The sequence below is a fragment of the Magnolia sinica genome, chromosome 2 (genome assembly GCF_029962835.1).
Source record: "Magnolia sinica isolate HGM2019 chromosome 2, MsV1, whole genome shotgun sequence".
Lineage (NCBI taxonomy): Eukaryota > Viridiplantae > Streptophyta > Magnoliopsida > Magnoliales > Magnoliaceae > Magnolia > Magnolia sinica.
This window is the reverse complement of record NC_080574.1, coordinates 114,557,735-114,571,784: the sequence shown is the minus strand read 5'-3', so window position 1 is coordinate 114,571,784 and position 14,050 is coordinate 114,557,735. Positions and strand designations below refer to the sequence as shown.

At 40.0% G+C, this 14,050-nt stretch overlaps 1 protein-coding gene across 1 annotated transcript in view; it reads left to right on the top strand.

Moving 5' to 3' along the window:
• LOC131237422 (uncharacterized) overlaps positions 1-13,110 on the top strand; it is a 28,344-nt gene extending 15,234 nt beyond the window's left edge. The window contains exons 2-3 of the mRNA XM_058235169.1: positions 12,079-12,368; positions 12,828-13,110. Of these exons, the coding sequence (XP_058091152.1) occupies positions 12,119-12,368; positions 12,828-12,865 (288 nt within the window). The 5' untranslated portion in view covers positions 12,079-12,118 and the 3' untranslated portion in view covers positions 12,866-13,110. The remainder of the gene's footprint in view (positions 1-12,078; positions 12,369-12,827) is intronic.
• The last annotated feature ends 940 nt before the right edge of the window (positions 13,111-14,050 follow it).

Below are 14,050 nucleotides of genomic sequence, written 5' to 3'. Positions count from 1 at the left end.
TGTAATCCACTTATGTCCAACCACTATTGCTCTGTATCCAATGGTGCATGCAATATTTTTAATATTAGTATCGACGGATGTACCTCACCCTTGGTATACGGAAACATATAGGGTATCACATGGGAAATATCCGATATATTGTGTAATATATCATTGTTTTTGGGAAACATTGGGAAATCGGTCAGATTTTTCAATGAAACTTGAAGGGATGTTAGAAAAGACATCATTGCAAGCTTAGAAATAAAAAATAACAAAAAAAAAAGTGCACATTATAAGTTTCCTTTATATAGGGTCCTAAACTATGTTCTGTTTGACCAAAGTGATGCAATTATATTCAATATCAACATCAAGCAAACAGGATGTTAGCACAGTCAATGTACTAGATACATAAATATTAACTACCAGAAAAGAGGGATGGTCCTCCCTAATGTTTATTTGCTTTGTAGAGCTGATGTGGAGTCAATCAGTCATCTTTTTCTTCATTGCATGTTTGCTTCTAAGCTATGGAGTGCCCTCCTAGCTCCTGCTAATCTTTCTTGGTCATGCTGTCTTCGGTGGGCAATTTTTTGGTGGCTTGGCACAATATGGATTTTGGTAGGGAGGGGAAGGCTTGTTAGAGATTATGCTTGCTTGTGGGGCTTTGGGTGATCTAGGAAGAAAGAAATGGGAGATGTTTTAGTAATGTTGCCCATAACGTTGATTGGATGATAGGGAGAGTGTGGGGCTTTGTTTTTGAATGGGGCTTGTGTAATGATTGGGCGATTTCATCCTCGTTGTTGTTGTGAGGAGGGGGTTGTTTTGTTTTTTGGTTTGTCTTGTGGCCTTCTGTATTCTTTGTCGCCTTTTGGCGCTTGTCTATATACTTTTTGTTCTCTCTCTCAAAAAGAAAAAAGGAAAAAACATAAATATTAGGCTTAGATAACTGTTGATCAATCTATTTAAAAAATAAATAAATTTCTAATTATTTTTTGATATTCTTAATTAAAATTTTTTATTTTTTTTTCAAAAATTTTCACCAATCTGTTGATTAACCTTTCTAACCACTCTAACACCAATTTTCCACACATAATTGCAAGTTAAATAGGCGAAAATGGGGGGAATTTTGGAGTTCACCAAATTTGAGAATATCTGCTGATCAATCTAGAATTTATGAAAATGCTTGAATATTAAGACTAAACAACCGCTGATCAATTTAGAATTTTAAAAAAAAAATTATATTATTTGATTTTTTAAATTAAAATATCTTATTTTTTCATTTCTTTTTTTTTCTTCTTCTTTTTTCTTTTTTTCTTTTTAAATTCCAAAAACTTCCATCAATCTGTACATCATCCTCCAACCATTCTAATATAAATTTTCCACACTCTAATTGTAGGTTAAATGGGTGAAATTGGTGAAATTTTGGAATTTTCACATATTCCCCTAATTTTGCAAATCAGATGTTGAAATCCATTATTGAGCATGCAAAACATGCAAAATCATAGATTTTCGTCTTTATTATGCTGATTCCAACTGATTTACAATATATATGTATGTGTTTGTGTGACCTGGGAACCGGTTCTCATGAGAATTCATGAGCACTTTTTTATGCGTGATGTGAGCCCAAAATATGAACGGTCCACGTAATGCAGCACCACATGAAACCCCCAAGGCCCAACTTTCAGCCTGATCCAAAATTCTGGTGGGCCATGGCAAAAGGAAACGGTTACCTCCCTTGATTTGCCTCTCTCTTTGCTACGACCCACCAAAGTTTTGGATCAAGCTGAAAGTTGGGCCCTGGAGGTTTCCTGGGGTGCCCCATCATGTGGACCGTTCGGATTTTGGGCCCATGACATGTGTGCAAAGGTGTGCACGGGTGCTCACCTACGAAGCTCTGCATGTGAGTATGACTCTGTGTGTGTGTTTTTACTATGCTTATAGAATGAGCAGTTTTTGTTTTTTTAAAAAAAATTTATTTATTTATTTATTTTATAAGAATGTGGTAAAACCTGTATATCTGGGAGGGATTGGCAAGTAATCGAACAAATTCTTTTTCTGTGTGAATTCTGGTCAGCGGTACGAGTCAAATCCCTTCATGACATGATTTGATCAAATATATTTGATCCATGTCGAATTTGTACTTGTATCAATCAAGTGAATCTCGTTCTGATGGGTCAATAAAAGCAATTAGGATAGGATCGGTCTTGGAACAATTCACTGCATTGAGACTTATATACTTATCTATATATAGTTGTTTTGCAATTATCCCCCTCACTACGTATGTTAACTCATTCTGTTAACACTTCCTTTGTCGTTCTCTGTTCGGTTTGGCGGGGAGACTAGTGCTAGCTTGAGACTACTATAATGCAAGAACTAGCTCATGTCCCCCTATAAGAAGGGACATTCTCCCTTGACCCTCACTTTGTTTGTTCAGTAAACAGTCCATCTCCAAGTATTAGTGAGCTGTCTATAGGTAATGAGTGCGAGTGGAGTTTCTAGTATTATATATACTATTTTAATAGGCCTATCTCGACCCGAACACAAGGTCAAAACCCTCACATGAGTTAGTGGTCTCTAGGAAGCGATTGTAGTAGTTCAACTCCTAGTTGATGAGAGTGACTTCGGGAGTCAAAAGAGTAAAGTTAATTCTTTCGATTCCAATAGAATGCAACTGGATCTAATATGAACTAGCGATCGAAACATATATGGATAGATGGTTCTCGAAAAATGACGTTCTTTCTACTTGCTGAGTTGCCCATGTGGCTGTTGGGCTTATGCACTCCACTCATCACCACTAGAGCAAATCAAATAAGGACATTTGAGTCAGGATCTCCTTTAGATGTTGGGCCACGTCGTACGACTTAGTTACTCGGAAAATTCACCATTGCAATTGGGGCTCACCCACTTTCCGATCTCGATTTATAAATACAAATCCCCTCGTTTCTCCTAAAAATATATGAGGGTTGGTCGAAATTAGCTTAAGAATGGATTAAAAACAAAATATTTGAGGAAAATGTGAGTTTTGAGGTTTTTTTTTGTGATTTTTAAAAAAATACAAAGTGGATCGGCGGCTGGAATGTGTCGATGATACTATCTCATGGTATCATCGATACGTGAGAGAATATTGCGATATTCAATATATCACACTGTATTGATATATCATATATCCTCGATACAATGTGATATGTTATGATGTATCAAGTGATACCTGGAAGGCCAGTGACTTCTGGGTTGTTTCATAACGGCACACCGCGATACTAATAGTATTGGCCGATATTATCGATACAACAAACGCCGGTATTTTAAAAGCTAAGCAAGAGGAATTAAAAAAAAAAAACTCATGATTACATGCATGAGTTGGACCGGATAATAGTTGTGTCTACCGGATATAAGCAAGGATGTATGTTTTTAACCAGTTGCAAAGAAGTCCAATGACCTACCCCATCTTCTCCACTCTTTTCTCTTCCTCGTACGAGTGATAATTGTTGCCTCTCTTTCTCCAAAACCCGCCACTAATGACGGCCGGATTGGTATTTCTCACTACTATCATTCACTGTCTATCACTCTCCCACTCTTTATCCTCTCACGACCAACCCCTTAACCATACCTTAGAACCTTAGATCTACGAAGAAGAAGTAAGATGGGGTCATGGGTCCAATAGACATAACCCCTTAACCATACCATTCACTATCTCTCACTCTCCCACTCTTTATCCTCTCACTCATCCTGTGACCCTTTGGCTGAGTGGTAGATTCACAAGAGTTTCAACATGAGGTCATGGGTTCGAGCACACTGTGAATGTGTGTGCAAAAAAAGACGAAGAAGAAGAAGTAAGAATATATTTTTTTTCCCTTGAGGACTCTTTTTCAGACCATTATCTAATTGGACTTACCACATATGAGGTTGGACAATCTCTAGCTGTCAGGATTGATGAAATGGAGCCCCTTTTGAAATGGCCCAATATGGAGCCTTCATTAAATTCAATCTGGACCGCACATTTTTTCAATCTAGATCATTCACTTTGTCCAATTTGGATCTATGAAAGAATCACAAGAATGAGTGGCTCAAATCTTGCACACTTGGCCCAGATCTCCTACATTTGTCCCAATCACACTAGTGGGTATTTTTTGGGTGGGCCTTGGCATCGGCTGGGCTTGGGGTGGCCCACAGAATTTTGGTTTGGGCTTGGGCAGGATGAAGCCTGCTCGTTGTCCGCCCTATTTTCAATAAACAGTACAGCTAACACGATATTAACCATGGAGCATTTTTGGAATAGGTTTTAACATTTACAGCCTTATACGTTTCTCCTAAAAGCTTGCATAAATCATATGATAAGGGGCCTTACTCTATCGAAAGAAAGGTATGTCACTTAACTTCATGGTCATATATATCCAATAGGATATGGCTGAATCATATCCGTGTCGTCCCACTGTGACACGTGATAGGGGGCCTGACATGGGGCCGATGTGGGCCTGTATCGGCACACATGGCTGATATGGGACGGATCAGCCCATATCTCATCGGAAATCAGAGGTTCTCGTACCAATATTTAAAACTATGCTTAACCTCCTTAGCAAACGGAGCTTCCAACCCAATATCTCATCCTTTGTCTAACTTAAAGAATATCATGGGGTTGTTCGAAGATGGTATTCTCCTCCAAGCCGTCATTGTTTGGTATATCAAACTATTAACTATCAAGGATGAAGTAATTTGCTTAAAACTATATCAATCTGTGAGTGATGGGAAAAAAAGGGGGTAATGTTCTTATATCTACTTGCTGATGAGGATGTTCCTTGACTTTCTGGTTTATTTGATCCTGATCTGATCAAATCCATGGTGCTTGATTGTACCATAGCCGCAATCTGGTGCTCCTTAATTCTACAGGGAACTGATGAGGGCCTCTTTCACCGTGGTTGAATTTGAAAGAGTAGTATATTTGGTGTCTCCAAAACATCTTGAGTGAGAGCCCCAAAACTAAAACGAAGGACTTTTTCCGATTACTTCTGTTCCATTTCCCACTTGGAATGAAATGGACAGGGGAAGCCCCAAGAGTGGCAAATGTACTTTTGGCGAAATGGCTTTGATCCAATACATTATACAGTCCCTCTCAAAAAGACCATCCACTTTTGGGGTTACCCTTTCATCTTTGGATTTTTTAAGATGAGTACTTGGCGAAATGGCTTCCAACCCGTCATTGTTTGGTATATCAAACTATTAACTATCAAGGATGAAGTAATTTGCTTACAACTATATCAATCTGTGAGTGATGGGAAAAAAAAAGGGGGTATTGTTCTTATATCTACTTGCCGATGAGGATGTTCCTTGACTTTCTGGTTTATTCGATCCTGATCTGATCGAATCCATGGTGCTTAATTGTACCATAGCCGCAATATGGTGCTCCTTAATTCTACAGGGAACTTCATCAATACTGAGGGCCTCTTTCGAGGGGGGGGGGGGGTGGGGGGGAGGGGAGGAGAGGGGAGTAGTATATTTGGTGTCTCCAAAACATCCTGAGTGAGAGCCCCAAAACTAAAACGAAGGACTTTTTCCGATTACTTCTGTTCCATTTCCTACTCGGAATGAAATGGACAGGGGAAGCCCCAAGAGTGGCAAATGTACTTTTGGCAAAATGGCTTTGATCCAATACATTATACAGTCCCTCTCAAAAGACCATCCACTTTTGGGGTTACCCTTTCATCTTTGGATTTTTTAAGATGAGTACTTGCAGAAGACAGGTTATCCTTTGCCTTCTGGATGTCCTCTTTGCAAGTCTGTTGCCAAATCCTCAAATTACCTGTTCTTTCAAATGTCCTTTCAAACCAAACAAAGTTTCTCTTTTTAAATGGGTCCTCAAGCCCACAGTTCTCTCCAATCTGCCTTCTTATGGGAAGTGGCTGGTACATGCATGATTTGGGAGATGCTTAGTATGTTATGGGGGAAGTCTTTCAATGTTTCAAATGCAAATTTTAATCAATTCCTAAAGACTGTCCAGACCACGCTTGGAGATATCATTGAAGTCTAGAAATTCAGCTCGAGAAGATGATCCTATTTGGTAAAGCCCTTATGTGAAGATTCAAACAATTAGAAATGCTTCTCCTGAGCACAACTTGGACCATACGTACTTTTCATGTCAACAAAATCAACTCAGTTGGTTGGACAAAGCAATCTTGGAAGATTTCCTGGCAGTAGTATCATTATCAACAGTGATCGCAATTCGGAAGTTTCTCGTCTTCCCTCCAAATCCTTGGAACCACTTAAAAGAACGAAAAAAATAAATAAATCAGGATGCACTCAATAATCATGTGGAGCTTTCTATCAGCAAGGAAGGAACAGACCATCCAAGAAAATTATGGAAGAAAAGCATGTGGAGGAATCATGCTTTAGAAAGACTACTTGGTACCGGATTCATGATTCTGTTAGACAACATAATTTTGCTCATCCTTTGCATTTGAAACATAAAGTTTGGGGGATTTTTAAAGATCTGACTGGGTTATCCTGGGCAATATCACTGGTCTGTCATGAAGAAAGTTGTCTAATCAAGGACCCAACTACGCAAGGCCACCAAGTGCTAATTGCCATCAGTGCTCTCTTCTTTAAACTAGTATTCTTCATTCACTTTTTCAGAAAATCGTTTTGTAGGTGACCTGAGATTAAAAGTGAAACATCTTGGTTGCGACACGGAGTTCCACTCCAATTGAGCTATGGCTCAATCCCTGGTCATAGGCATGCCCCATCTCCAATCGTGTAATTCTTTCTCTGGCTTGTAATTACTTTTTTCTTGCACAGCAGAAAGGCTTGCCCCCAACCTCTATCTCTAATTGGCTCTTGCAATAATGCAGTTATGGATGTGAGCTCTTATGGTGCATCAGTGTGGTTTTCCTTCCATTATATAAGTAATAAGCTAGGTTTTAGTACTTGTAAAGATGAAAATGGTGTCATATCTTTTCCAAAAAGGAAAAAAATGCATCATAACATAGACTAGTTGTTACTTGGCTACAAGCTAGGGCATATGCTTTAATTCAGATGGTGGGGTTGGATGAAGAAGTACATCTTGTAGGTCTGGCTACTGATCCCTTGTGAATGGTTTGCCAAAAGGCTTCTTTAAGACCTCACGGTTTGAGGTTAGGCGGTCCTTTGTGCCCTTCTCTTTTTGTGGTAGTGGCTAAGGTGCTTGGATGATTGAAAGGAGAATGAATGAAGGTTTGGAGGGTTCAAGGTGGCTTGAGCTGATCTTCAAGTTGTCCCGCTTATAGTTCTCTATTGACATGGTACTATTCCATGATGCCTATAAAGAGCATGTATCAAACTTGAAGTTGACCTTGAGATGCCTCGAGGCTATCCCGTCCTCATCATCATCATCTAAGCCTTATCCTAACCAATTGGAGTCAGCTTCACCAATGCTGTTTTTTGTTGTGGAATGTAGGTTTGGGATCCTCCTCACAGACTGTCTTTTGTTTTGCATATGGAAGCTTCCCAAAGGTCTTTGGGACGTGGTCATGGGGAGGGTGGAAAAGATATTGTCCACTTGAGGAAATCTCTCTTTTGGCAATAGGATCACCCTGCTCAAAATGGCAATGTCTAATTTATCGATACATTACATGCTACTCAATCATGTTTAATAGTGGTGGTGAAGCCGTTGAAAACCTTTAAAGGGACCTATTGTAGAAAGGGGTGGAAGGGAGGAAAGACTACCATCCAGTGGTACGGAATAAGGTTTGTAAACTGATTAGGAGTGGTGCTGGGTTAAGATCTGCCCACTTTATAAACTTAGCTCTCAAAAAATGGTTGTGATAGTTAAAGTGCAAACATGGAATCAATGGGAATGGTTGGAACATTACTAACACACCTCTCGTCATCAGGTTCAAGAGCTCAAAAAGGCTAAAGAAAGTTTCAATATGGGATTGAGATGTGGCTTCAAGGTGCAGTTTCTGGAGGGCACTTGGCACTATGCATCCATCCAATTCCCTATGATGTAAAGGTTGACTTTTGTCAAAGGAGTCTTTTATGCCAATGTTCACCTAGTATGGTAGGGATGGTAGTAAGTTGCGTAGCTCTCCACCGGGAGAAATATAAGGATGAAGAAAACTAGTCTTGTGTCAAAGTGTTCAGAACTCTCCCAAGGGCTCTTCGGGAGGAAAGGATAGGAGAATTTTGTCACGGACCTTGCAGCAAACTTTGGGGGTTCTCGTTCAAGTCCTTTTTTGCTTTTCTAATGGATGTGGTAGGCAGTGTTCGAAGTATCGGTATCGCTACAAGTTTTGTTGGCCAGGGATACAGAAACAATATATATATCGCTGATAACCAGAAATGCGGGGAAACATGGGGAAAATGGTGGAATTTTTAGAGAAACTTCAAGAGATGTTAAAATGTACATATTTGCATATTTGGAAATTAAAAAATAAAAAATAAAAAAATAAAATAAAAAATAAAAAATAAAAATCGCAAAAAGAATGCATACATAACAAATTTCCATTTAATGGGGCCTTAAAAGCACGTGCTATTGTAAGAAATCAGCCCAACCATCCCATCTGGCCTATTTAATCATCAAACCTTCCATCCAAACATCCATCAATATTGCAAAATATCAACAACACATGATATTTAACTAAGAAATCATCAACAATTGGAAAGGAAACGAAAGATTGTGGTTCAATTCTCAATATCGCGCATGTTACGATATCGATAATATCGAGATATTATCAATATTATCAATAACAAATTGAACACTACATAAAACCATGTGCCCATGAAAAAAATTGAAATAATTTTTTTCTAATAAATAAAATTTTGATGATATCAATACGTTGGTGATATTATTGAAATATCGTCGATACACTTATGATACAAGCATTACCTAGAATTTACGTTGTCGAAAATATTGGCAATACATTGGCGATATTGATGCATTGGCAATACAAGCGATACCTAGAATTTACATAGTTAAAAATATTGGCGATTACATTAGCGATATTGATACGTTGGCGATACTTAACGATACATTGCTAACACCTGTAATTTTTTATACTACCAGCGTTATTGGTATCGCTACCAGTGTTATCGGTATCACTGAGTTGGAGATAAAGATAATATCGGAGATAATTCGAACACTGGTGGTAGGTATGGAAGCATTAGCATCTTGGGCTTGGAACCTTCTTTGTCCTCTTAGAGTTGTGGCATTGAGCTGGCCGGTGTGGCTAGTGTTTTTTTTTTTTTTTTTTTTATAACTTATATTGCATGAACATTCTGCCAAGGCCCCGTACCCACTTCAAATCACACTTTTGACCCCCACTCTTGCTCCCTGGTTGTCCGTGCTTGTTAACATTGTAAAATATATATTTTCCTACCCTTGCATTGAATTGTGCTGCCAATTTTGTTATGCTTTAGTAGGGCTGTCAATGGGCTGAACTGATTTGGGCTCCATGTCACCCAAGCCGAGCCCAAATTTCTTTAACCTTGTCCAAGCTTGGCCCATGCCCAAAAAGTAAAAAATCATAAGCATTGTCAAGAACCAATCCAAATGGCAATGTACGCAAGATCTTGTGTGATTGGGACAAATGTGTGAGATTTGGGCCAACTACGCAAGATCTTTGCCACTCGTTGCTGCAAATTTGCACTAGTTTGTGATCTAGATCGAGCAAAATCAAGAATCGATATTTGAATAAAATATATGGTCTAAATTGAATGTGTCGAGATTAGGGCTTTTCAACAGACCCTATTTCATTAATCCTGACGGGTAGGTTTTAACTACCTCATTTGTGGTGGACGTGGATCTCATTACATATGTTTCCTTACGCATTTTTTTCCTCAAATTGGGGATGAAAAGAGACCTAAAAAAATTTATTACCTCCTCGTCTTCTTTGATCTAAGGTTCTAAGATAGCTTTAAGGGCCTGGTCGTGAGAAGGTAAAGAGGGAGATAGTAATAGACTGAGAGTGAAAATGGTAAGCACTAAGCACCGCCAATCTAGCTATCGGTTGTGGTGTATTTGAGGGAGAGAGAGGTGGGAATGTAGCTTGTATGAGGAAGAGAAAGAAGTTGAGATCTCTTTAACTAGTTAAATGCATACATCCTTGGTTATAGCCAACAGACACGACTATCATCCGGTCCAACTAGTGCTCGTAACCATTGAGTTTTTTCTTTTGAAATTTCTCCCTCTTAGTTATAGAAAAAAAAAGAAGACATGCACCATTGGATAGGAAGCACTGGTGGTTAGATGTAGGTGGACTTGATACCTCTCTCCATATATGATGGGGACATCACGCGCACACGCGCGCCGCCCCCTACGCACGTACACACGAAGGAGGGCCCCGCCGTCGATCTAGATCGATGACGACGTCCAGGGAGGGCCCCCCTAGCTAGAAAACGGAGTTTTGGTTCCTTGGAGTGGGCTCGGTAATCAAGTAAAGCCTATCATAGGATCTCATAATCGGGGCCCACTAGTCGGATTGATTTCATATTTTAGGTTTTGCTTATTGTTATTATTTAGAACATCATGAACGCTTTAGATTTCTTTGTTTGATTTTTATTTTAGTTTACTTCATTGCCAAGTAATAGGTTGTGCACATGGCGCGAATTTTGGGGTATAGGGTTTTCTTATAAATAGGCACCCCTTGCAGTTCTTTTGATTCCATTGAAGATTAATAAAAATTCTGCGTTTTCCTACTCTCTGAGTTGTGAAGCCTAATTGGGTGCGAAGCCCTCCCTTCATCGAAGGATTAACTACCGTAGTGTGTAGCCACATCTATCCCGATTCGCCCCCATCAATCGTCATCTCTACTACCCATCTCCCACCATCCCTTCTTCTCATCTCACCCCATCATTTACACTTCGAATCAATCATTTATTGCAGCAATTCTCCTCTCCACAGCAGAATTTCAGAATCTGGCTCTACAGGAGAGCTGAAACTTAGGCGGAGTACCACGCACAAACCGTACATCGGATCGAGCTGAGATTTGGAGGTTTTGGAGTGCATCCCTGGCCAACCAGGGCCAAGGTGGCATTTTTCTGAATAGTGGGCCCCACACATGTGCGGCTGGGATCACACGCATGTGCGTTTGGGCCATTGTTGTTGTTCACGCTTGCGGTACTTCTCTGATTTGTCTCTCTTCTCTCTTTCATTCCGCTTTCACCCAAAATCCCTAAACCCAACCCTAAATTACTCAAATCTCCAATTTTATGCCCCTTTTTCTTACCCTAGGGTTCCCCGAATTGGAATTTCTGAATCCTTTGGATTAGGGACTGATTACTATGCATGTGTGAATGATTATTTCTTATCTTTGAGTATCGTTTGGTTCATAATTTTTATTGATCTAGCCCTATCATGTGTAGGCCTGAACCCGTATAAATTCCCCTTAATTGAATGTTTGGACTTTCATGTGGGATATGGAATTTGTGTAATTGTTTCTGAACTAACGTGATCTTAAGCTTGAAATCTCGCATATCATATATGAATTTCATGTCCTGCATCAATATATATGGGCTTGGGCTGGTGAAGGGTAGCCAAGCTCTGCGTGAAACTAAACAGATGTTAGTGTCACAGCCCATGCCCATACCATGGTTCTAAAATCTGTGCCCAAACCTAGCCCAAATGCCAGCCCAATGAGAAAGGCTACGGGCTGGCTCGATAGATTCACAGCCCTATGGTTCATGGAACTATAGTTTTGACCTTTGATCATCTTCGAAGTAGACAAACATAATTACCTATGGCTGTATCATTTAGACAAGCATGTGCTCATAGGCTGGAGGAACGCCAGACAATCTGTTCATACCTTGCATCATGTTGACTAAGAAATGGATTTTTTTACCAAATCCCTTTGCTGTTGGACGGCTAGGATCTTCCAATCAAGGAATTATTTGAGGCAAGACATCTCAAGTGTCAGATCCATTGGATCAACGATCTCGATCATTGTTCCAACGGTCCCACTTGCACCAACTTGTGGATACTGCAAGTCATCGGCTCAAGGATCATATAATTCCCTAAACTATATTGCTCCTTTTCTGTGAATCTGTTAATACTAATTTTCTTTATCTTTTATTTTTTTCTAATTTTTCCCTTTTCCTTTCTTGTTCTTTTTCTTTCTTTTCTTTTTTGGAATTTTGTAGCTTGCTTCTATAGTTTCTGAAGGTAAACCAGCTTTCAATCATGGGTTCCGAAGACTCTAAAGATTTGTTGAAGAATATGGATTGGAAAACTTTGAGCGGTGATGTAGCTAATGGATCTAGTGAGCCAGCCATCAAAAAGCGTCTTCCGAAGAAGATTAGGCAAGTGCCAGACTACTATTTTCTCCCTCGAAGATCCTTACCCTCCGCCATTGCTCTTTATGGCGCAATCTGTGCTGCTGGAGTTGGTGCAGGAATGTTGGTGGAAATTTGGATAAATAAAAAAATCCAAGGTATGGCACATGTCACCGCTATCCCAAGATTTATGTATAAACATACGAACTCACCCATAATCAAAATTATTCATATTTAAACCCAGTAGTAATCTATTTTCCATTGCTTCTATTTGAGAGTTTTGCTAAGCCCATGCATACCAATCCACACACGCCAACCTGGCACTATGTGACATCGAAGATGTGGATCAAGTGGACCCTGCCCCACCACTAAGATGATTTGTCCCCGAAATTGGGCCTCATCCTATCATCAGGTGGGCTATATGCGAATGCTGAAATTGAACCCTCGGCAATTCTTTCAAAACGGGTCATTACTTTTATAGATGCATGGTCCAGTTCTGATGTCCCACTGACTGACAGGTCAGCATGTGTGAAGGGGTGCATGGGCTTTGCGAAGCTTCATTTTTGTGTGCAGTTTTTTGAGGCAGCAATTTAGGTTAATCTTTCTTGGCATTGCAGAGGATGGCGGTATCATTTGGGAGATGGATAAATCCTGAATGCAATTCATCAATTTGGCCATCTCTCACCAGATGCAAATTATCACCAGCATCCAAAGGTCAGATTGGCTACATTAGATACGAAAATCTTCATTGTTGATGCTCCATGTTTTGTTATTGTTTTTAATCTTGTTCTAGTGAATGGCATGTGCCATGGATCAGGGAAAGAAGAGAAACACGAGCCATAATCGCGTTGGTGACCTGATTATTTTGGTGAGTGTATGTTTAGAAAGGGTCCCACCTGATGATTGGCTTGAATGAAGCACGTACGTGCCGTGCTGCATGTATCCTGTGAAGCACGCCCGCATGTGGTGAGATCAAGAGAGAAGAACGAGAGAAGGATGATCAGCACCTTCTTTTCAAGAGGAATTACAGAGATTTGCTAAGTGCACAGGTGTGTCAATATAGCTAGTCTACACACCACACTTGTGCCAACATGGCACGATGGGTCCCAATCCAATCCATCCATCAGAAAGGCACCAGTACATCAATGCCCCTAGCTCAAGAATCAGGTTGATCCACTCATCAGGTGTACCACAGTTAGCAAAACAATGTATGGCTCTGAAAAACCTGGATGAAATTTTTTAACCCATGCACCTGTTTCCAATGTCTGTTGCTGATTGGACCAGATTTTATTTTGGGAAAACATGTAGAAGGTCAGAACTACCTATTGGATGGATTGATCTCACATGTATGTGCTATGCTGGCATGTGTGGCGTGTACGCGAGCTTTATTGCACATGCATGTGCATTTAGCAAAGCTCAGAATTACAAATTACCCCCTTGAAACACCACTGTAGTTTACTAATTTCCAGTTCTAATATAAAGGGCATTTTGGTACACGGCAACCCAAGCATTTTCATTATGAGAAATGTTCATACATTCAGACCAGTAATGTGTCACTTCAGTGGAACATTCAAGTCATGGAGGAGGAGGGCCATAACATTTAGGTTACCTCCGAGGGAAAAGTGGAATCACTCATTAGGTGGGCCAAACAGGATGCAGTTTGGCAAGTGATGCTGCCAGTAGCCAGGTGGCTATTGGTCAGTGCTCCGTGGGCCCCACCATGATGTATGTGTTTTATCCACACCATCCATCTATTTTTCCATATCATTTTAGGACTTGATCTCAAAAATGAGGCAGATCTAAGTCTCAGGTGGACTTCCACAGGAAAACAGTAGTGATT